Source organism: Eurypyga helias, unplaced genomic scaffold (genome assembly GCF_000690775.1).
Source record: "Eurypyga helias isolate BGI_N326 unplaced genomic scaffold, ASM69077v1 scaffold2749, whole genome shotgun sequence".
Classification (NCBI taxonomy): Eukaryota; Metazoa; Chordata; class Aves; order Eurypygiformes; family Eurypygidae; genus Eurypyga; species Eurypyga helias.
The window spans coordinates 55,768-80,469 of record NW_010269952.1 but is presented as its reverse complement, the minus strand read 5'-3'; the positions used below and the strand labels follow the sequence as shown (position 1 = coordinate 80,469).

The 24,702-nt window shown below is 41.2% G+C and overlaps 1 protein-coding gene across 1 annotated transcript in view; it reads right to left on the bottom strand.

Annotated features, from left to right (window-relative positions):
* Positions 1-2,875: 2,875 nt before the first annotated feature.
* Positions 2,876-24,702, bottom strand: part of PTPN5 (protein tyrosine phosphatase, non-receptor type 5 (striatum-enriched)) — a 73,931-nt gene continuing 52,104 nt past the window's right edge. Inside the window, exons 7-13 of the mRNA XM_010158245.1 lie at positions 23,778-23,862; positions 19,747-19,826; positions 19,158-19,295; positions 15,699-15,809; positions 10,733-10,893; positions 6,815-6,928; positions 2,876-3,244 (exon numbers count right to left, since the gene is read on the bottom strand). Coding sequence (XP_010156547.1) covers positions 3,151-3,244; positions 6,815-6,928; positions 10,733-10,893; positions 15,699-15,809; positions 19,158-19,295; positions 19,747-19,826; positions 23,778-23,862 — 783 coding nt within the window. The 3' untranslated portion in view covers positions 2,876-3,150. The remainder of the gene's footprint in view (positions 3,245-6,814; positions 6,929-10,732; positions 10,894-15,698; positions 15,810-19,157; positions 19,296-19,746; positions 19,827-23,777; positions 23,863-24,702) is intronic.

Here is a 24,702-nt window from a genome sequence, read left to right as displayed (position 1 = left end):
TCTGCTGATACCTGAGTACCTACAAAAGGACAAAGCATGCCATTAGTCTGTTACCATGACAGAAACATAAACAGGTTAACACTGCTTCAGTGTGATGGCCAACGACCAAATAAGCAGTGAACAAGCGAGGCACTGAGCTAGGCTCTGCCCTGCTCACAACGTGTTAAAAAGCTTATGAAACAGAAGACATCACAGTTGTTTCTAAATAAAACGATTGCAAGTTTGTTATATGCTAACCTACCTGGAGAGAGGAATTCAGTCCTCTGGGAAGCAACTGAGCCGTAGGTATTAAAGCTGTAGTCTCTGGTACAAAGAGGCCTGGGCAGTGAGCTGGAGAGAGTGGCTGAAGTGTGCTAGGAATTTTCTTTTAATAGACAAGGGGTGAACAGTAAAAAGAGAGATCTAGTTAAGATGCATAGCTTAGCTTAGTTCCTATTGTCAGCTCAGTTTCAAACCTACTGATTACAGAAGCCCTACTCATCTCAAGTGCTGCTGCATGGCCAGAGCTCCTGCTAATCTTAAACACTTAAGACTGCCATCAGAAGAGATTAGAACAGCTGATACAAGGTCCTTCAGACTGCAAATTCTATTAAAAAAAAAAAAAAAGTGAAACAAATTAATTATGTTAAGGCCAAAGAGTAAATAGGAGGATTAGCTCCAAGTCTCCACAATAAGGCTTCAAGAAGCATTTGAATATTTCGATCCTGACCAAGTGGCATGCTCTTGAGCGAGATGGCAGCAGTGCAGCCCTCATAACCAGACTGTGCAACAAGGGTGACATTTGCTTTGTACTAGTGAACTGATGCAAAACAGCTTGATTTTATCAGTGAACACTCTCTGAGGACATTCCACATATGACGAATGGGAGGGGACAGCAGGCTACATTTCTTTCGTAGCCTAAATCATTCACTTCTACTCAAGTCAGTGAAGCACTGCCAACTAATACCTGCTGAGGGTCAGCACAAGGACCTCAAAGTCAGTATCTTAGAGCCCTTTATACCTTGTTTGCCATAAAGCAATTCTCCTCTAGAAAGTCTCCTAGTACAGCAGGCAACTTAAACGTTGAACTTCGCTCCTACAAGCACACTCCTATCAATCATCAACAAATGTTCTTTAGCAGATGCACAAGAAGCTGATGACAGAACAAGTAATTTTATTCACTGAGTCAGTTTTGACACTGAAGGGCACTGAACAGCTGAAAACATCATTTATAGGGAGTTCCACTTACAATGTTATTCAGAACATCAGTGGTGCTTTTGTTATTTCTGAGGAGAGTTTAGGTGGAATAATGTTACCCCTTCAAAAGAATCGGTGGCAATGGGGAGATAGCTACAAGGTTTACATAAAACTAACAGTCATGTTATGCTCAAAAGCTTAAGTTTATTGCTCTATTTAATGACTACCACCAGTATTTTTAAAAAGAATGCCAGTTCTTCCTGCTAGCTTCTCACTGAAGGAAATATTTTAAATACAGCAATAAAATCAAGTGGTTTAAAGATAACACATTTTGCCACACATTCATGCAAACCCTGCTGACAGGATTTTTACAGGTTCATGGATACAGAATAAATACAAAGGATGTGTACTGAAATCTTGGGAAACTTTCCCCACAGTGACTAAGTTGTAGGCATAACATTTCAGGCCCTACACCCTGCATCTGCTGATGTCAATAGCAAAACCTCAGCAGGAGCAGGATCAGCCCTTATTGTTCCGAGAGCTGCTTTACCTTCTCCTGATTACAAAGTGCAGTAAATTATCAGAATCTCCTGCACTAATAAAAACAGTGGGTTTTGGTTATTGTTACAAATAAAAAGAAGCAAAAATATTTTTAGTAGATCATTACAGCTTCTATTCACAAAACACTCATCTTCCATGCTAAGGGTCCTGTGTACCTCCATTTTTCTCTTCTCAATAAAGCACTTAAACATGTGCTTACCTCTAAGCATTAAACACCAACTAGCCTTCACAGCCTGGCTGAGGTCTGAAAAGAAAAGCATGGGCAGCAGCTGTATTACTGAAAAGGAAACACTGCTGCCTGGACTAGTGATCAGAATGGGCTAATGATTGTCTGAATTTAGTCTGAGGGCAGATTTATCAAAAAGCACCCAACGTGTTCAGACTGAGTTTCTGTAAAGCTGCCTACAGGATACGTGTTAATTTTAATGAGCACTGGGCACCCGATCACCCTCAAAGCTCTGAAACAAGTTTAAATTCATAGAATACAAGTGATTTTATTATTACATTTTTAATAAAGATGAATTCAGCTTACAGAATTCCTCACCCGATTTCAAACCTCAAATTTCAGGGGAAATTGTATTTGGACTGTGGTCTGGCTACGTAAAAAGAGAAACTACTCGCAAAACATCAAATCTGGTGGCAGACTGAGATGCCAAAATATCAACAAAGAAAAGGTAAAGCGTGACGAAGCTATGTTCAGATTAACTTCTACTATTCACCTCAGATTGGTCCAGCTGTCACGATGCTGGGGCACACTGCTGGCAAGAATTGGAGGTAAGAATTTGACTCACATCACTGAAATATTTTTTCCCCTTAGTTCTGATAACACTGGTGGTGGACTGCTTTAGGAAAAATAAACAAGCAAACATGATGTGTGAAACATCGTTTCAACGTGAATCTACTTGAATCTTTCAACGTAGAGGCTCAGAAAGTTTACGATATACACAGTATTCGGTAATTTTATATGTAAAAACAATCAGAAAGAGGCAAAAAGTTACTTTCAAGCTTAGTTAACATACGGCACATTTCAGCATGACAATTCAAAAAGTTTCACACTGTATTTGGATATATTAGCAATGATTTTTTTAAAAATAGCAAACTGAAGACAGTGGGGTTTTTTTCTGATTTTTTTTCTTGCTTTTGTAACAAATGAAGCTACTATTCTTATTTACAGTATAAATAAGCCTTTTTTGGTGAAGATTATGTCCTGTCACATATGTTTAAGACACGGCGTACCTCAGCTCTTAAATGTCAATGCAAACAAGAGCAGAAAAGCAATATTGAAGTAAAATAATATATCTTTCTTTCCAGCTAAGACAGCCAAGTTACCATGTGTCTCTTATCAGATCTGAAATATATCTGAATGCAGTCAAAAGTTCTCTTGGTTTTAGCCTTTAGGTATATCATGAACACTTATTCTTCTGATGCTCTAGAAAGCTGTTTTCCGTACAAGCTCATGACATGATGGACAAATTGATACTGTTCACAAGTCTGGATCATTCCTCCCCTGAAAAGGAAAGAAGAAAAGGGGAGGGAAACAGCAGGCTTATTACATGCAAATAACATAAGAAGAAATGGCATAGCTAACAGTGTTACACAAAAAAGGTCTATTCCAAAGCTTGCTGAAACGAGTGAAAAGCACCCATCGATTGCAACCAGCGTGCAGTCTGACCCCAAGCTCCCTTTTGAAAATGTCCGCTAACTGAGGGACAGAACATGGTCTGAACAGGAATGGGCTTTACCTTCATTTGTCCTGGCAGAGACCCTCATCCAGTAAGGCAACACCATCATCACTGACATTCATGTCACTGCAGCTCCTATACTCCAAGCTCCATTTTAACCACCATAAAAAGCAACCCCCACCCCAAAGCTCTGGATGGATACATGGGAGCAGGAGGAACAAAGAGGGGAAGTGGCTTATCCAAAACTTCACAGTTGCACTGGGGACTGAACTCAGGACTGCAGCAGCCAAGGCCAGCCCAGCTTAGACAACTGGTGCAGCACACAACTTTCCCATCGTGGAATGAGATTTTCTGTCCTCCGTGCCATCCCATGCTGTGCCTTCTGCAAGCTCACCAGGGACCTGGGGGATGGCCAACAGGATTTGGGAACAGACAGTGGAACTTGAATAAAAGGCAACTTGGATTTGTAACTGAATTGACTGCCATGCACACCCTGATCAGTAAAAGACTTCCAGCACAGAAATCTGTTTTGGTTCAGCTTTTGCTGTTTTCTTTAAAACTGCACACCTGAAAGGATATGCAAAAACAAAACCAGTTTGCTTTTCTATGTATCATTAGCTTGTGTATTTCTGCAAGTAGCATATTAACCAACACGTGAGTACTACAGCAGGAGACAGAAATGAACAAAAAGAACAAGGATAAAGTTGTTCATTTTAAGCAGATTTTACTAACACAAAAATCTGCAAAGAGTACCTCAACAACAGCGATACACGATCTCTTGATAATCCATTATGAAAATAATTAAACCCCATGGCTCAAATTCACAGAAGGTGTATGTAGAAACATGCCAGCATTGGTGCTGGTGCACAGATCCAGGGAACACAGTGCCAAAAGGAAGCTGAAATGACAAGTGGCACTGAGGAACCCGGGGGTGGCCAGTGCCAACCAGACTGCGTCAGGCTGAGCAAGAGCATATGTGGTACATTCCCTCAAACCATCCATGGGAGGAAATGAATGAAAAGTTGCTTCCTCTCAGCCAAACAGATAGCAGACTTCCAGCACCCTCCTTGGGGACTGCCCTTTCTATGGGGTCCAGCTTTACAATCGTGGCTCCACAACAACCATACCAGTAAGTGAGTGGGCAAGACAACCTCCCCCTTCAGCCTCTTGCAGGTATTTTGTGAAGCGGCTCTTTGAAATATCACTTAGCAACGAGCAGGGAAGGGCAGGCACCTGTCCTTCAACCTCTCATCAATAAGCAAAGGTGGAAAATACACACTGCATTCCTAAGGAAACTATTTCCCAGCTGAGCTTCTCCTCCCCATCTGCTCTACTTAACACAGGCTCACAGCTGATCTGCTTCTGAGTCCTTCTGTGCTGCACACAGCATTGAAATTATCTCAGTTCATGACACACAAGGAACGTTAGTCATATCTGGAAATTACTCCCCATGCAATTCCATTAACAGTGAGGCTGCACCCTGAAGTTGTAGCAACACAAGTACTAGGGTGGCCATCGAGTTTCAGAGCACAGGAGATTATTTTCCTTTTTTATCTGGTCCCCTGCTATATGGTGGCTACCTCTCCTTCCCACACACGTGCAGACTATGGCATGTGCTTGCTGTCCAGGCCTTGGCACAGACTAGAGAAATTACGTTTTCACCCCTATTGGCCACAGAAACCTTTCAAATCTGAGTTGTATTGCAGGAAAGGACACCAAATGTCTCTCAGCACTGTGGGAAGGATGTTGGAATGATCACTTCCTTTCCTTAACCATACTAGGTTACTTTAGGACCAACTGTTGGGCACTGGTGCAAAGCCCAGTGCACAGGGTTTTTCCAAGGGATTGGAAGGGAAGGAAGGAAAAGAAATATTCCCTTAAGGAAGGATTCCCTTAAAGAAAGATTCCGCTTAAAGGCAAATTAGTCTCAGGGCTAATGTCAACCCCCTACTGCTGTGAGGCATTGAGATGCATTCCTTTACCTGTCTGCTCTGGCCTACATTCAACCCTCTTTCCTTAAGTCCCCGGTGACTCCTTCTCCTTCACTCTACAGTGGATGGCAGCATGACTTCCAAGAGACTGTGAACCCCATTTTTCACTCCTTGAAGAAAACTATGCTCTTCTGTAGCAAGGATGGTGATTTCACAGCTTTCCACCTTGAGTATTTTCTCCCATGACATTTAAATGCCCTTCACCTATTCCATCCCACCCCGCAGAGGTACAGGGCAACTATAGAGGTCTTCACAGGCTTCCTTTTCCTCCATGGCATCCTTCATGTGTGATCTCTCTTCTACAGACTCTGCAAATGAGTGCCAGTTCCCCTTCTCCCTGCAAGGCTGATATTTTTAAGTGGTCTTCCGTATTAAGCACATTTGTAAGCAGGTATCTTCAACCTCCATTTGTATAGCTATTTTCCAGTGTAACATTAGTCACAGAGACAAGATATTTCAGATCCAGCCAAATATTTCACTGGGCCATAGATAATCAGCACTCACTCCTCATATTCTGTTTTTCTTTTTCCTCAAGAAGCCTTTCCTTGTCTGGCCTGAAATCCATTGAAATAGCCAAACCTTTGAGCCCCTGCAGGTCCCTGTCTATCAGAGCCTCAGCAGGGCAGCAAGCATTTCATTTTCTGCCTCCCACTGAGCATAATTTCTCCTCTGATATAAAGTTCAGCGTGGGGTTGAAGTTCTTTTTTTTTCCCTCAGAAAAATCTTTGGTATGTTTTTCGTGACATCTCTTCCCCCGACTACATTTATCATTATCATTAGAGAGAGCACTGAGACATGTTTTGATGGCACTTGAAACCAGTGGGAGAGGAAAAATAACATCTCTGGTGCAAAATTCAAGTCTGTTTACTTCATAATCAAACTCAAGGTGGTGTGTTAAGAAATGATTAACTGGAAAGCACTGAATTCCTGGAGATTTTTACAGCTCCTTTCATATGTCTGCAAACACTCCAGACCATGCATATTCTCCCTCTCCCCACAAAGTCCCAGCCAGCCATGCCCTTCCAACAGTGCTCACAGCTCCAGCTATGCATGGCCAGTATTCTTCACTCCTCTTGGGAGCAAAGCATCCATCTGTGGCTCTGAACTGAAGCACAGCAGACCTTTGAGACTTCGTTTCTGCAAGAACATGGGGTCGACTCCTCAGCTGGTGAAAGGTGATGCCAGCTGTGAACCTAGCTCAGTTCTAAAGCTGTTTACTGAGGTTTACTGCTCATAAAATAGGCAAAGATTACAAGTCAGAACTGCTTAGAACAGAACAACTTCCCTCCAGGAACATTATCTCTTGGCCTCCATTTGCCTTTGTTCCTCCCCTCTTCCCATTCGTTTCTCCTTAAGTAAAGGGAAACCTTTTTCTTCCCCTGGAAAGGAAACGGGCTTTCTTACCTGTCTAACCGTAACTGGCAGGCTGTTCGTAATATGTCAACTATGCCCTCGCTCTTCAGCTGTTTACAACAGACACTAGTTGCAATAAAGCAGCCAGTCCTCCCGATGCCTGCACTAGGGGATGGAAAAGCAGAGAGAGGCAGTGGAGATGTTAGAATGGTTTTGGAACCTTTGCATTAAACGAGCGCCATTAAGCCAGCAATCAAAGCCCATTATCCCTTTCCTCCCTCCAATCTTTGCCAGGTGGGTGCTTGTGAATATAAAGCTGTAACTAGGAAAAGATACAAACTTCCACGGGAAAATGCAATTAAAGGTTGCAATTTCTGCAATTCACTTGCAGAAAAAGGATGAACACTGCACATACAGTGCTAAAAATGGACTGTTGGGTACTGTTTGACCCAGTATGTCATTGAACCTGTCACTGAACTATTGAAAAGAATTAGTTAAACAGTATTTCTTAGTCAGACTTGGTTTGAGGGCAACCCTTGCATTGAAGGCAACCTTTGCTTTGGGATGCTTAATTCTAATAGCTTCTTTGAAAGCTATTTTCATTTACAGGTACAGTAAAAAAAAAAAAAACAAACCACAAAAAACACCATGCTTAAATAATAAGAGCTAACAGCAATATGGTGTCAGTTGCCAATGCTGATCAGATCTGCAATCTAGTAATTCTCTGAATTAGTACAGGATACAACAAATTCACTATTAAAGAAATCTGTCTTCCCTAAACACCTTTGTATCTGATTCGGTCCTTGCTTAATGACCAGAATTTATTTTATTCTCAAAGGCACAGTGCTATTAAAACTGTGAATTCTTCTTACCACCTAATAAAAAGCTATCAGCAAAAGCTGACAGCCCTTCTTATGTGTTAAATAATTTTAAGTGAGCATCCTCAGGAATAATTACTTGACACAACTGCAAGAAATCCTGCCTCCATTTAAGTTGCACTGAAGTCATAATACAAAAACACTGGCAAGTAATGTACAAGCAACAATGAAATCTGTAGTTAGCTGCTGCTCACAAAGTCCTGAGACTGTTTCTTCAACTGTACAGACAGGTTTTTCACTCTGCATTTGAGCTTGTTAGGGAAATGGCTATCTTGGAATTGTTTTAACTTCTATTACTGAATGATCAAGGCAATTTAATGGTAAGATCATCCCCCAAATTTCCAAGAACTCACCTCAGTCTTCAAATAATTGTGATGGAGGTACCTACCCAATTAAAACTTTTGTCCCTGAAAATCTCTGTACCTCATGCCCCGAGTTCTGTTTTCTTTATCTAGTTTGTTCATCAGTACTTCAAATATCTCAGTGTTTCAGAGGGCTCTTTGCAGCATATGGATGTATATCAACGGGTTAAAAAACAACAAAAAAAAGCCCTTTCATCTTCCAATTTATGCCCACAACCAAGCAGACCAGAGTACATAGCTTTTGTATACTTTTCCCATTCACAGACCTCACTGTGTTTTGCAAAGGGAGGGAACAACACCCATTTTTAGATAAAGCAAACAGCACTGAGACAGCACTTGTCCCAGGACAAGCTGCAGGTCTCTCAGTGGCCGAAACAAAATCATAATCCTTCCAAGACTGCCCAGGAGTGGTGCATTATGCACAGGACCTTACTTAACAGGACTGCTAGCCTGCCTTTAACATGGAGCTGCTTTTAAGAATAGGGCCACAAAAACGATCAGAGGGCTGGAGCACCTCTGCTATGGGGACAGGCTGAGAGAGTTGGGCTGTTCAGCCTGGAGAAGAGAAGGCTCTGGGGAGACCTTATTGTGGCCTTTAATTCTTAGAAGGGGCTTATAAGAAAGATGGGGCCAGACTTTTCAGTAGGGCCTGTTGTGGTAAGACATGGTGTAATGTTTTTAAACTAAAGAGGGCAGATTCTAACCAGAAACGAGTAATAATTTTTTTTTAATGATGAGGGTGGTGAAACACTGGCACAGGCTACCCAGAGAGGTGATAGATGACCCATCCCAGGAAACGCTCAAGGTCAGGTTGGACGGGGCTCTGAGCAACCTGCTCTAGTCAAAGATGTCCCTGCTCACAGTAGGGAGATTGGACTAGATGATCTTCAAGGTCTCTTCCAACCCAAACTATTCTGAGTCGGATTCTAATAGCATCATGATTAGGCTGGTATTTATTTTTTCTTAAAGGTGCATTATTTTACATCACTGAAGGCCAAACCCAGAGTCATTATGTACTATTGAGGGGATCTCTCACAAAGGCCAAAGGAGCTACACTACTCAGTGTAACACAGGCCTTGGCTAACAGCTTGCTGCATATACCACTCTCCAAGAGAGGCAATGCATTCAGTTCCTTCTTCAGATAAAATGACTGCAACTGAGAATAATCTGAAAGGGTTCTGGTCTAGAGTTACCATAAAAAAGTACTTCATAATCCTATCACCATGTCTCTTAGTAGTTATTTTAAATAAAAATGCCCCATTTCCCCCAAATATTACCGTGTCATGGAGTTGACACCATACAAGAGGACAAAACAAGTTTGCAAAGCAGAAGTGACATGGTGACCAGAAGCTTTACCTGCAGCAAATACCATAATACTTCAAGGAGCTTTAAGAGAGTCAGATTTCCAAGGGCAAAGGGGACCTTCTTACAAACCATTTGTTATTTTTCTCTGGACATTCCCCAATTTGTCAAAATCTGTTTTAAAACACAGGCAGAAAAACTGGACATGTGGCATCATACGAACATTTTACTGATGATTACTCCATATTAGCTTACAGGTGGATCTTTGATGACACAGGGCTATCAACCAGTCATGCCAAGAGTCTCCTTAAAAACATTCCCACTGTATGATAACACCCCATTTACGATGGCTTCCAGATAGCAACCATTTGCCATTTCCTAGAAAATGTTATGCAGAACTAGATAAAATTCCCTACAAAAATCCCAAAAATCAATTGAGCAAAATGTAGTTTATTGAAATTATGGAAGATTACCCTGGCACAATTACTGCATTGCTTATCAGGCTTTTTGCTATTTACTGGAATAATTGTTTTGAGAACTGACTTGTAGTTTCCAAGTAAACCCATTTGAGCTTTCTAAACACTGGCAAAACAGGATTTGCTTTCAGACCTCTGGAACTTCTCCAACTTTCCAAGAATTAGAATTCAGCTATACAAAACTTTAATGGTTTAGAGCCTGTGGACCAATTTTTTTAAACACAGAAGTTTCACACACTGGGTGAAAATCATCCAGTATAGCTGATTCAATGGTTAGTAGTTGTTGCTTAACACATTCCTTAGTTAACAGCGCAAAAGAATGTACTTCATCGTGTCTACAAGTGATAAGTACATCATCTTACTTCTTTCTGAAGACAGAAGTATCTATCTTCATCTATATTTTTCTGCTCTATGGTTGACAATCACAATTTTCTCATCGGGCTTCAAACCATTGTAAAGATTTTGCAAGTAAGAAGTTTTCATCTTTGCCAAGGGCTATTTCAGTTTTACTATCAATTGCACAGATTTCCTGCCTGTTGATTAGTACTTGCTGCAATGAGCTTTGACACTTTTTTTATGTATTACACTTAAATTCTTGTCCTTGGCCTAATGAGGATTTTTTAAAATCAAAGAAGGGGGTGGTTTTGAGGCTTAAGGTTGATGTTCTCATTTTTCTGCTTACATGCATCTTCCTCCTCAATTTCACTCACAGTATGTTAATCTTTGGTAACCTGGCCCTTTTATGATCTTTAAATGCATATATTACTGGTAAGGCAAATAAAATGAGGCTCTTCTTACTTATAACAGAGTCATCATCAGCGTTATGTGTTCAGTGCAGACTATTTCAGAAGCAGTTGGGGACATGTCCAACTGACAGCCAGTATGACAGTATCTGCACTAAGCCACTGTATGCAAAGAAGCCCTTAGAAGTCAGATACAACATTTATTTACCTGCAGTGAACAATCACTGGGGCATTCTTCTCTTCTGCACTCTGCATTGCCTCTTCCACTTCCAGTACTAGTTGTAACAGAGGGGGTGCCTGATCTGGTGTCTTCTGGTCTGGCCAAGACGTGTACCAGTAATGTTTCAGGTTTCTGACTTCTTCTCCTTTCTGCAATCCAGTTAAGATAAACACCACAAAGTTTTAAAAGAACTTCTGGTTGTAAAGTGATATTGAAACCTGGCCTTCCCTTTAAGAATGAGATGAGTAAATCAATGCTAAATGGAACAGGAGATCCAAATGGCAAGCCACACAACACAGAAATCTGGATTTCAAATATCACGTCTGCACTTCAGTAAACTGCCTTAAAAAAAATAATCCTCCCCACTAAGTATGCTGCTCTTTTAGTGCCAAGAGCTGTGTGCAAAACACTCCAGGCAGTCTGTTCCTCTTGACAGATTCATTCAGCAAAGCCAGAGCTGTGCTTGTGACATAATTGCTTTCATAATGTATTTGACAGACGAAGAGCCAGGAGCCATATCTGTCTCTGATAGCTAGCTAGAGAGATGAGGTAGAGAGATGGGAGCTTATTTTTCTCTCTCTCCTGATAGGCAGCCTCCTATCAGTTTCCTGTCAATTCTACTCTTCTCTTCAACATGGTACAAAATTCAGGCACTATGGAAGGTGGGAATGGTCCCTGCAGAAAGCTCTCAGAAAGCTGCAGTCCAGAGCTTTCTGAGACACAAATTCTAATTCTCTCTCTGTCTCAGCATGGCTATGAATATAGCAAATGTGCTGTTACCTTTTCTGAGCGCCAAGTAGCACTGTGCGCTTCTGATTTTGTGTGTTCAAAGTGACATCCTTCTGCCTGATTTCTAAAAGTGCCAAATAGTAACATGGAGCCCAGGGAACCTTTCAGCCGCTACATAAGCCAGCTGGCGTACGGCTAAGCAAACATCTTCAAAAGGTCCAGGAACAGAAGTGTTCGCTTCTACAACCTTCCCCTAAACACGTGGCTGGCCGAGTTTAAGAAGGGAGGGAAAAAAGAGAACAAATTTGTCTCTTTCTAAAAGAACCTGGCACAAAAATCTGGAAATAATTTCTGTCATCTATGCTCCTAAATCCCCACGACTGTCAGTTGCTGGCTGTAAGAAGTGCTTTGTGTTGCACTTCCCATCCTTCTCTTTGGCTGACAAAGCTTTTGCATAGCTTCACAGTGAACTGGACTGGGGAAGTGATCGAGTTCAATCTTTTTCTTCCTTATACTGGATTAATTTTCGGATGGATAGACATTTCTCCCTCTGGCTCACCGAACAGTGACATAAATGCTTGTGTGGGCACACGGGAGATGGCACAAGGGTAGGAACAAGAGAGCTGGACAAAGTGAGGCTGGGCTCATTTAGTCGCTGTGCCAGCTTATACAGGGTTAAAGTGCTCATTGAAGCGCAGCCATAGGAACCTTGAGGGTATGTTTAGCTCTGCTTAGGAAAAGAAATCCTTACTATCGTAGCATGGAGCCCAGCCCCTTAGGTTATTGACCCTAGTGAGAAGATATTCTGGTTAAGAGAGCATAACTAGCTGTCATGATAGCTTGATACTTGAGCTCACTACAGTAAATTCAGCCAAATTTCAACACTACTCTGAAACATGAACATACACATTCGTTTTTGAGTGTGTGAGCCACAGAAGTTATGAACACTGGATTCTTCAGCGGGTTGTAAAAAATTGTAATAAAAGTGTTGTCAATAATACTGAGAGAAAAGTAAAAGCTAAAAGTCATCTGAAGAAAAACATGAATCACTACATAAAGTCACTCATTTGACAGAAAAAGAGCCAAAGTTCTAATGATGAACTATGGATACCTTTAGTTTTGTCTATGCTGTTACTAGTGTTACACTTCTGCTTAGAGAACCCTGACTTCAGTGTTTCTGTGCACTACTGCTTTGATTTCAACAAAATCTTCTCTATTGGTGCCTCCTTGAGACTAAGACTTGGGAACTCCTAGGAGGAAGCAAGATTTAATAGATCATTTGAAGTCTACCATCATGTATGCTGTAGCTGAGGCTGAAATCATGAAACAGTGGCTAGACACTGGCAGGTTCCTTTTCTCAAAGAAAACAAGCCTTGCCCTATTGCCTGAGCATTTTCTAAATTCCTAAAGCTTGCCAAATCCAGTCCCTTGTTCTGAGAAAAGTTTGACAGTCCACCTAGTAACAGATGCAGTTATCATGTACTGCTGGCGGTGGTTTCATGTATTTCTGGCCACTCCCACTCAAAGGAGAACAATCGTGGCTCCTCCAGCTTTCACTGCTTGGTCATCGAACGTACATACGATCCGAAACTGCTACTCCACTACTGCTGTTCAGTGACAAACTAACAGCTCCAGGCAACGGTCACCTAACAAACAGAGACTTTATTTCAGTGCTAGAACTCAGCAGTTCACCTCCTGACATTAGGAGTGGGAGGAAAGAGATACTGTCCCACTAGTACTGAAAACAAAAAAGCGTTGTTTAACTGGAAAACAAACTGGGGCAAGCATAAAGAAAATGATCAAGTCATTTGAGTAGGGAAGGAGCTACATCCCTGAGGATGTGTATGTCCAATAAAGGCTTTCATATCACTTCTCAGAGGAAAGCACTTGTCTTTCTTGGCTATGATTGGGAAAAACGTGTGGTATCTATACTGCTTTCCTTACGACTTTGCTATACTCTGCTATCCTAGCTATCCCTTTTTTCCTTCTGTTAGTGCCTGAATGTGCTGGATATGCCAGCCCTGATAAATAACCTGGCTTTTAGTTTGCTGGTTGTTGGGTATTGTGGGTTTTCTTCCTCCCTGTGGGATCCAAAATTATATATACAGAAAAGATATATTCCTATCTGTCTCTAAATTCTGAAGATCCTTCTCTAACACAGATAGCTTCACCTAAAGAAGAACTGAGCAGGGACAAGAGAACTTGGGAAAACAGAGAGGTTGTTGTTGGAAGAAAACTTTCTGCAGGGATGAGTATTAGCATGAAAGATACTTGTGAGATAGGAGTATGGCTTATTACACTGGAATTGTGGTACATAAGCTTTTCATGACTGTTTCTATGTTTTGTGCAACACCTGTTAGAGTGAGATTGGTTTTTTTGGATAAGCTACTGCAACGTTGATAATAAAAGCCACCCCCTTGCAATTCCCACCTGAAAGTGCACTGGCTGTTACATTCCTGAGAAGAATTTGAATGATCCTTCCCCAGGGAGAGATCAAATTTCCTTCCAGAAATATAGGGTGAAAGGGAGGGGAGGGAGGGCAGGAAGCAGTTAGAGAGTTACACTTCAACCTAAATTTCTGATGTTAATGTCAAACTGAAAAAATTTTGCAATATTCACTCATATTAAGACACTGTAAAACAATTATTAAAAACTCTTCTGGCAGACAGTGTCAGTTGTTATTGAGTAAATTTTGTTTTTCTCACACCGTAACTAAAAAGTGACTGGCACTGTTAGGTATCAGCATCCCAGCAGAATTAATCTGTCTATTATCCTGCTGCTGCACTGTAGCGGTTTGGGTAAACTGCATTTTAGACCTCTGCAAGACTGTAACATACTTGTAAATATTCTTTACTTCCCACTTGTCAGGGAATGTGATTTTCTCCTTGTGCCTTTGCCAAAAGCATGAGTGACAGACTTTCCACACTCTCAATCCAGACATGGGATTTCATATGATGGCTTTCTGCCGATTAGCATATGGCTGAAGAGACTTGAAACTGGTTGGATAAAAGGAGAGTTTTTTCAGCCTGGAAAGAAATTGTGGTGTTACACTGAGGTCAGGGGTAGATCTGGTAGATGAAAGATATATAAAGTTTATGTAAATAGACTGTTCTTATTAAAACACATAGCTTGTGATTCTAGAACCTAGCAATGAAAACTTGTGAAATAGGACTCTGGTACTTTTAGACTAAGTAGCATCTAAGTACTTAAACCCATGTTTAAACTCTTGATCAACAAGATGCAGAATGGTTACTGGTATGTAGAACTGTACATACAGTTAGTTGGAAAGATGCTAATGTTTAGAAATGGAAGCACGGAGAATGCTGTGGTGAAAGTGGTTTTTAAAGGTCATCAACAGTTTTAGTGTCTTGCAGTGGAACGATGCCTTAAAGCATCTCTGAAGTCCAGTCAGCCGAATCACTCAAAGAATAAATCAGCATGTTACGATCAAAAGGGGTTCAGCTGTGGCAAACAGAAGTGGTGCTACTACATCACTGACAAGTGCCAAGCAGACCAGTAGTCCCACTGCTGAGAGAAACTGGGAACAGGTAAGCAAAATCAAAAGGCCTTTTGCTCAGTTCTGAATTCCCTCACTTCTTAGTAGCAAAAGTCATCTAATGTATGAACAGTCAGTGGGTATCTAGCAGTCTGACAGCATACTAATAGTGACCATAAAAAGACAAGAAGCACAACCTAAATGTTTCTCAGGGGTCTTCCCATACTACAAAATACTTCAGGTGTCATGCAGGTAAAAGTTCCCTCTTCGCAATCAGTAACCCTTTGCCTAAGTGCACGGCCCAAGGAATAAACAAGCCTTTGAATTCTACAGCACAGAGTTCAGTGGGTCATCCTGCAAGCGCTGCCTGTCCGACTTGCCAAGGCTGGTAAGAAACTACCCGTGAGCTAACATGTCACTCTAAATGACCACTCAGCACAGAAGCCACGGGCACAGCATGAGTCACTGGTTTCTTCCACTGCATCAACCCTCTGCTACTACGACTGGCCTGACAGCTTTCATATTGTACATACGCAGTCTAAATCTCCGACCGCTTATCCTACTGTCGATTTTGTGTGTCAGTGACCTGGGCAAAGCTGTAACGACTTCAGTAATGAAAAGTGGTATTTGCACTGCACTGCACAGAAGATTTCTACACAACTCCCCACCAACATCCCCATTTAAGGGTTAAGCCAGCTAAATTACTGTAAGTACATTGGAAAGTTTTACCTTTAGGGTGATGAGCCTTAAACGGTAATCGTCTGCTTGTATGACTCTGTTAACCGTGATTTCTATTCCTTCGTAGGTGACCTGCTCCTCTGGCCAATATTCTGTGCATTTCTGTGTGCAATATACAATAAATCTAGTTAAGCAGATATCAAGGGAGGCTCATTTTTACTGCTCTGAAACTGGATATAGTACATGCATAGATGAATATGAATGAACGTTGTTTCTATAATAAGTACAAGTTTTCACTTTCTAAACAGGGACCACATTTCAGGTGATTTTTGCTGCATTCGTAATAGCCTGATTGCGTGATTAAAAATGCACAAATCAAGTAATGACTAACCAATGCTTTTAAATACGCACATCCTTATTTATCTTTATGCAACTGCTATGCATTTGGAAGGTTCATTACAAAGTCCAGTGGCCATGTGCCTGTGTTTTTAGATTAATCCTTTTCTTAATATAATAATGATGAGTAAAATATACACTAGTTACCAGCATTTCTGTGGTATGTATACACTAATATGGAAACACAAAATAAATACTTTCTATTTTTCATATTCAGAGAGCATTGACCCTTTATATGATGATCATTTGCATAGGTTTTTATACAAAAGAATATGACTGGGCACGTTTTGGGAATTAGATTATGTACCAAAATCTGTTTTAAATGGACACTGAGAATCTTTCAAAGGTAAGGAACTAAAAGGAAGCAATAACTCTGAGAGCTACTAGACTACTATATTTGACATTGCCAAGAAACAGTCAGAGACACAGAGACACAGACAGCACAACCTGATGATTAGAGGAAGAGGAACTATAGACCATTTGCAAACCTACACTGTGGTACTAATACACTACACATGAGTAGGTGAGAATTTGTGAGCACTCCTATTCTGGAGGGGGGACTGAAAGAGACTGTGGTTTCTGGTATGCAGTTTCTCTTTAAACTAATCAATATCCCAAAGAAGAGACATGCACTTCAACGTGGTGCATAGACAAAGAATGACATGAACAATGCAGGATCTGGGAAAAAAAAAAAAAAGGCTCTCTTATGGTAATGGAAGAAGCAGTCTTGTTATCACAGGAGAAAAAGAACCTGCTATTGAACAAACCCAGTTAAAGATTATGCTTGTAAGCTTCCTCTTTCTCACAGCCGTACACAATCTTGAAGGAAGCAAGATAAATAGTTTTGGTCTCCCCCACCAAAAATAATTCCACTTCAAGAGAAAGATTAACAACAGAAAAGTATCTTGCAAAGTAACAGTCAAAATTTTTGTGTAGGAGAATCAGTGTTGTTCCATCTGCATAGTGCATCGATTAATAACTGGGAAAGGGGCCCACTGTGTCTCTGTAAAATTATTTACGCAGATTGCATTTTCATTTCCTCTCCTCTTAAACTGCAGAATCCATTGTGAAAATTGTCAAGAGCGCTAGCAGCTATCAATAGCACAGACGTTGCTCTGCTTAAAGGAGTGGAGTAAGATAGCCCACTCATTTCTGTGGGCTGTCTGTCAGTTCAGATTAGATGTGACAGAGGGCTGAGATACTGAGCTTTTAATACTCACATTAGCAAAGTCATTGCACCGAGGAGGAACACAAAGCCTCTGCTACTAGCACCATTGCTGAACAAAGGTTCTGGTTTTGAATCTACGTACTTCTGAGTCCTGTTATTCATATATTAATACATACATTATGGAAGAAAGGGAATGAATATAGCAGACATTTACATGAAAGAGCTTACCCTATATTTATGGCTGAGATTCCTGACACTGTTTAATTTTTGACACAAAAGGTATAAGAAAAGACTCAGCATCTCTGTTGTGATGTACAGCAGCATCTGTATATGATGTATAGGCTGTAGCAAGCTCCAGATATATATAGTGCATCAGCACTGCAGTGCACTGCTTCCCAAGACTGATATGATGGGTGAAATACTTGGTCAGTGTGAATAACAGGAGGTTCAGATGTAAAGTTTATTTTACATTCCTGTTACACCATCTTTTATGAAAAAGACAGTGGAAGAACTTATCACCAGGTATGTCATTCAGGGCCAATATTTTCTCTGCATCATCACCTTCAAACATCAAAGTCCTTAAATGGTCCTGGTACACCATGTCATGACACTTTAACATCTTATTTGCCATAAATTGGCAACTCTGACCAATGAGCAAATTATTACTTCAGTGCTGCCCCACAGATAGAGGCAGACCTGAGTTTAAAACGTCAGTGCAAACACGACGACACTTAAGTCGGCCATCTACCGTACTCTGACAGTATGCATCCATCCAGCCAGCCAGCTGTAATAACTGACCATTTTTAACTTGCAAAGCATGGTAATTCTGTGTCTGTCTTGTTCATGTCTTTTTTCACTGAATTCCAAGGTTAATTTTTTTTTTTGCTTCACAACTGGGGAAAGCTACAGGTTTGTGCACATGCAAAATTATGGGCACTAAGTCTCCAGTTACCAGTTAAGTCACTAACACTGTGTGTGTATGATGGAGGTATGCCCATACTCTTGGGCTTCTACGTGTCTAAAGCTTCTCTTCCAAAGGAAATTCTCTCACCTGAGTTACTAACAGGATCTCAGGGACAAGCTTTGACAAAAACTGCTGCTGTGGCTTAGGAAACACCATGTGGATGTCTCCACTACAGCTTGCTGACAGTGGTGAGTGGGAATTCAGAGTTCAACTCATGCCCAGACCACTTTCTCACATCTTAACACTGTTAGTAAAGGCAGACTTAAGCTCAGCTACCTCTCCGTGAAGACCATGGTTCTTGTAAGCCTGCTATGAGACAAATATTTCAGCAGATAAGTAATGAACAGGTGGAAGGCAGCAGTACATTAAACTGCAAACAAAAATCACGCTAGGTGGATTAGCAGAAACACCATGACAGTTTAATTTTTAGAAGTATGTGGTGAATAGAAAATTTCAGAATCTTAATTTCAGTATTTCAAAAGTATTTCCTAGACACATTCAGGAAAAGGCCCTCTATATCCAAGTCAGGTCTAGTTGTGGATTATGGTAACTAGCATCTCAAGTCAGGGACAGCCTCAATGAAAAGTAGATACAGGCACTGAATCATAATAAATGCAAGGTAAAGCAGCACCAACTCTGTTGATTAAAGATATTCAACCTCGGTAGTTATGCGGTACTATTGGTTTTGACTCCTTCAGAGAGAACTTGAAATAGTGTCTGCAAATTGAGCTGGGTTTGGAGGGGTTTCAGGTCAGCTGGGAGAGGAAAAATGGCAAAAGCAGCAGTAGGCTAAGAGAGCAAAACAAGATTTACAGTAAACTGAACTGAAAGAGAAGCCTACATCTTCTCTGAGCCTGAAGAATTTAATGCTGGCTCTGAGTGCTCAGGCCACTGAACCAACTTCTGTTCTCTGGCTTAGTATCTGTGTGAAAATATCTGCTAGAGTACAGATAAAAATACAGACTATACGTAACACCATTACCTCATTCATCTCTTCTATATTGGTAATCATGACAATGATGGGAGAACGCTCCTGCCACACCATTCTCCAGAAATCACTGACAGTATTAACTATCGGTCCCTGAGTAGCAATATATACCTTTTCCTCTCCTCCATAGCCCTGCCAACAAAACAACAAGAGATCAGTTTTAACAGGGATGGCCACCACAACCTTGAAGGTTCAGTCTTTAAAACAGAGAGCCACCACTGGTTGGAATGGTGACTTCACAGCATCAGTTCTTCCCCTCTCTATCTCTCTCCTGCACACGTGTACATGGAGCAAAGGCACAATATGGACTCGCATAGTTCCAGCAATGAGTGTCCAACAGCCTTGAGGTGACTGGCCAGGTCAAGAGCCTTATTCAGGCTTATTATCTAGTGCCTTGGTCAGGCCAGCTGTAAGCGTGTTTTTGCCTGGTCTGAACCTATAGGGCTGTACTTTGAGATTTCAGTTAATGTAAGCAGGAGAGAAGAGCAGGATGCCGTAAAAAGCCAGTGGATGTTGCAATTCTGTTTACACTAACAGTGGCTGATAGAGGCTAGGCAGACACACTGGACTACGGAGCTCTTACCCGGATGTAGTTAGCATTGATGTATGAGCTAAGGGGATCATCCTGGTCAGCTGAGGTAAGGCACACTCTGCTGTGAGGATCTGAAAGGTGTAAGAGAAATAATAGTTTATCAGTTGCTCAGAGGAGAGAAAGAGAGACACACGATTATTTTGTGCAGTGAGACATTTACATGCACCCGTGGCCATCACAACAGATGTGAGTGGCTTTGGAGAGCTCCCATGTTAAAATGTTACCACAGAAAAAGGGAAAGGTTGGTTGGGGTAATTTGGCTTCTTCTGATAGTTTTACCCACTCTCTGAAGCCTGCTTAATTGTTCCTGTTACAGAGTCAGTGTCCCAGAGTGACTCTGGAAAAGCAGTTTTCTGCTCCAGGAAATTGTTAGGTCAATAGACTCATTCTGGCTTGCAAGATCTTAGAATATTGTTTGTGAAATGACAGCAATCAGCTTTTCTCCCAAACCACAAACACACATTCCTAGCACACAGATAAGCCAGAGGACAATAACTCTTTCCTTGTTTTCTCTTACTAGATGTGCTGTTAACAAATACAATGGTTAAAGAGAAATTAAAGAATATATCAATCACTTGTACTTTGCAGAAGTCTCTTCAGTACTTGACTCTCTCTCACTGGGGCTGTTTATGAGACATTACTCTTGTTTTAATAAGACAACAAATGAAAACATTATTCTACCTAGGAAGCTCAGTTCAATTCCCACTGAAGTCGCTGGGAGCTCTTCCACTGATTTTAAGGTGAGCTGATACAGGCGCACGTTTCTCCACTTTTACCAGTACTACACAGTTTGTTATCACTGACAAGAAACATCCTCCTGACAGAAGCCTCAGCAAACAGCAACTGTGTATACCACCAGGAGAATATTAAAACCAAACCACAGATGACTTCTTCATAAAAAAAACAATCCAGGCTGCTTCAAAACCAGAACAAAATAAAAATACGCAAAAATAATGCAATATTGGGTAAAGCACAAAAAGGACTAAGCACATAATAACTTGTACTGTACTGCAAACACAGTCTCAGCAAGAAACGCTCTCCTCAGGCAGAACGGATTCACGTTCTCTTACGTGAGAATATAATCACATCTGCAAAGCAAAGATATTAACAGAGATACTGTTTAATAGCACACAAGTACTGAAGCCAGCAAGTTTCACCCTAATCCAGTTCCCTCCTGCTCAACTTTGCTCACCTCTCTAGTGCTGTGGAGATGGTGAGATGAGATAAAATCTGCTTTTTAATCAGTAATTCTGACAGCCTGTACCATGTCACACCGTTAAAAAGGTGACGCTGGTTGCCAGATGTTTATTCAGGTGTCACTAGACTGGGTAGTTAGACCCCTTGCATGAATTTCCTTTGCGGCTTTTATGCCGTCATCCATGGAGTCTGCGGAAGTTTGAGTAACGATTCCATGATTTTTCCCTACTAATAACAGCAATAATAGTGTTTTCCATCTCACAGTGGGTCTTTAGGGAGCCATAAAACAGATCTGAAGAGCTCTATCAGCAGATGCAACAGGCTTCTTTTGGTATTCTTCAACTGCAGTAGAACTGGGGTCACTTTTCACCGTGGACTTTTTTATTGCTGTATCCATGAATATTAAATCATTATTCAGAGTATGTTTTTACTTTAAATTATAATACGTGGCTTGTGATTTTTATATTAACACAGTATTTACATTTGTTAAGGCAGCATGTTAGTGAACAGTTTCAACCAGATTTTATGAGGCCTATTAACCCACTGTTGACACAAGAACGTCCGCTGTTTTGCAGAAAGTGTAACTGAAGCTAAACTGCATCTCTTAGATATAAACAGGAATAACCCCTTCTTAAAGAAAAATCATTAACAAGATTTAATTTAAGAGTTTGTAGTATGAATTTCCATTTTTCAATAGAGACTCGTTTAAGCAAAATTAAATCCTACACTTAACAAAAACATTTATCCCAGGACAGAGCCAGTGTACAGGTTAGGTTCAAGAAGACACCATGACTTCAAAAAAGCAGCAGGAGTCTGTATCTCTAAGAAACCAAATGATATGTCAGCAATTTTTTCCACAGTCTCTTATGTCCACTTTGTGTTGATATCGTGTCTGACATTTTTAGAGGAACTTGCCAAGTTTAACTGAAATGTTTTGCATAACTTAAAATGGTGCAGAAGCAACAGGACTACATAGAAATTTTAGAAGTCTGTCTAGACATTACTCTTGAGAGAAGGATTCAATGAGATTGATATACAACACGCTCCAATAAGTTCTTGCCACCTTTGGAATTCTGTAACAAGACCACCCTTTTCTACATATTCATAAGGTGCCTCCAAGCATCCTATAGAAAAGTTATCATTTTCTAGTAAATGCTGTAGGACTCATCAGCAGAAGAGGACCGACTGCAAACAAATTCATAGTTGTGAAATATCCAACTCAACCTCCTTAGCTGGATATCTTCCCAGAAAAAACACTTCTGCCACCAAAAAGCTTCTAAGCCATTTTACTATCAAGAGCTAAGCTGGAGAATCCGCAAAAAGAATTTATGACAGAAGAAATATAAATGGGATGAATTACAGATGATTATGGCGTCTTTCTTACTGCAGTCAACTCTAGGATTGCAAGTGACTGATCATTATGGTAAGGGACTGCTTATCTTTTAATGATAACCGCCTAGATTGCTTCTGGCGATGCAGCTGGTAAGGGAATTTCAGTTACTTTTTAAATTCAGATTTTGGGTTTGACTCTAGTTTGGTCAGGCATTTGCTGTTCCCGATGTCTGTGTCTGTCCTACTGCAGCTTGTTCAGCAGTTCCTGCCATTACTGCATTTTGCAGCTAGAACTTGGAAGAATGCAGCGTAGATACAGCAGCACAGGCTACAACTGGTCAGCTCAAAAAGGAAAATGTCACTGGATGGTCAAAGCCTGAAAAGCACTGGACCCTCCCTTATTTTGCCTTCAGTTCCCTCTCCTATGCTGTGCACAAATAGTTTAGTTTACTGGGATCCTCAGCTTCTAGGGGATGAAAGGGGAAGTTTAGCCCTCCTTGCCAGCCTCTTTACTGCCAGCGCCGAGCCCTTCAAAACAGAGGTAGTTGGATAAAAAAACCCAGTCAGCCCTCTTCTTTCCTCAGCAGTATCAAACCATCCTTTGGCCACAGCCAGGGACAAAGTTGCACAGATGTTACTAGTTTGGGAATTCATTCAGAAAAAACATCCAGACCATAACAATCTTAGAATATGCTTGTTAATTCTTGGAGGCACAGAACCATAAACTCTTTTAGGTTGGAAAAGTCCTTTAAGATCATCAAGTCCAGCCATAAACCTAACGCTGCCAAGTCCACCACCAAACCATGTCCCTGAGCGTCACATCTACGTGTCTTTTAAATACCTCCCGGGACGGTGACTCCACCACCTCCCTGGTGTGCTGGTTTTAGTCAGGAAAGAGTTCATTTTCTTCACAGTGGCTGGTATGAAGCTCTGGTTTTGGATTTGCCCTGAGAATAGTACTGATAAGGTGTCTTTTTAGTTAGTGCTGGGGAGTGTTTGCGCCAAATTCAAGGTCTTTCTCAGCTTCTGATACTTGCTGTGTTCCCAACTTTCTCACTGCAAGCAGTTGAACTGTCCCCCCACACACACAACAGCCAGCCCAAACTGACTGAAGAAGTATTTCAGTCTATACTACGTCATGCTACTTTAGTCCTCCTAAAGAGTTTATTCAAAGAAATCACTGAGTGACATCTGAATAAAGACACACAACCTCTTGAGCAGAATTTTTAAGCAGCACTAAATGATGCAATCCTAATGACTTAAGAACCTAAGTGCTGCTGCTGTTCCATGAGTCTTAGGTTCTTCATGCTCTGCACCTCTTTTTGAAATTTGATTTACACTTTGCAGCCAGGTTGTTGCTTCATAAATACGGCTTTTGGACAATACATGGTAGTAAAAGCACACTTGATTCATTCTGGAACAGAGAGTGCAAAGCCCTTCAGCACATGGAATAAACCACCCTGCCTTAGTGGCATAAAAAGCAGGAAACTTACTTGGGAGAATTGTTTTGTAGCGATTTTTCCGCACTAAGCCTGGAATATCATACTCCTTTGGATCCACAAAATTCATTGGAATTTCCTGTTAAAAAAAGACACACAAAACACAGCAGGTGGTATTATTAGATTCACAAGAGAAATAAAAAAACCCAAGCCCATTACGTCCTGCCTGTGAGGGAGGCAAAGCGATGAAGTCAAGTGAGACATATGGTACAGTACTTCTAGCAATTTACCACCAAAATATGATTGATGTTTCCTTTTACTGTCACTGGCTTTCTTTTCTGAAATCCTTAATATGAAAATGCTCACAGTGACTAATTCATCGAGTAATACATGCGATGGCATTATGTTAGCTCCTAACATTATTAGAACTGAATTGCAGGTGTAGGCACGGAACTAAGCAAAAAGGTGGTACGTAAGACACTCTGCTCCAAAAGCGATGGACCTCAGACACCATCCTTTCTGACTCACACTCCTTCCTCTCTGAGGGTGGAAGGAAGTAATTTGCTAGTGACTCTCACCAGCAACAAATTATGACACACATATGACAGGTTGGCGTGCTGACCTGACTCTACGGGGCTGGGGGAGCGTTACTCTTTCTGCTCACCCTACTTTAAAGGCCCGTAAGTTGCTCCAAGTTTCCCCCATGTCTGTTAAAGCCAATACCAGCCGTCTCCAAGAAGGACCTGCCACTGGCCAAGGCCGAGCCCATCAGCAATGGTGGCAGCACCTCTGGGATAAAGTACTGAAGACGAGGAAAAAGGTGCTGCGCAAATGCAATTCAGCTGGAGAGAGGAGTGAGAATATGTGAGAGAAATAACTGCAGACACCAAGGTCAGTGAAAACAGGAGGGGGAGGAGATCCTCCAGGCACTATAAAACAGATTCCCCGGCAGACCATGGTGCAGACCATGGTGAAGCAG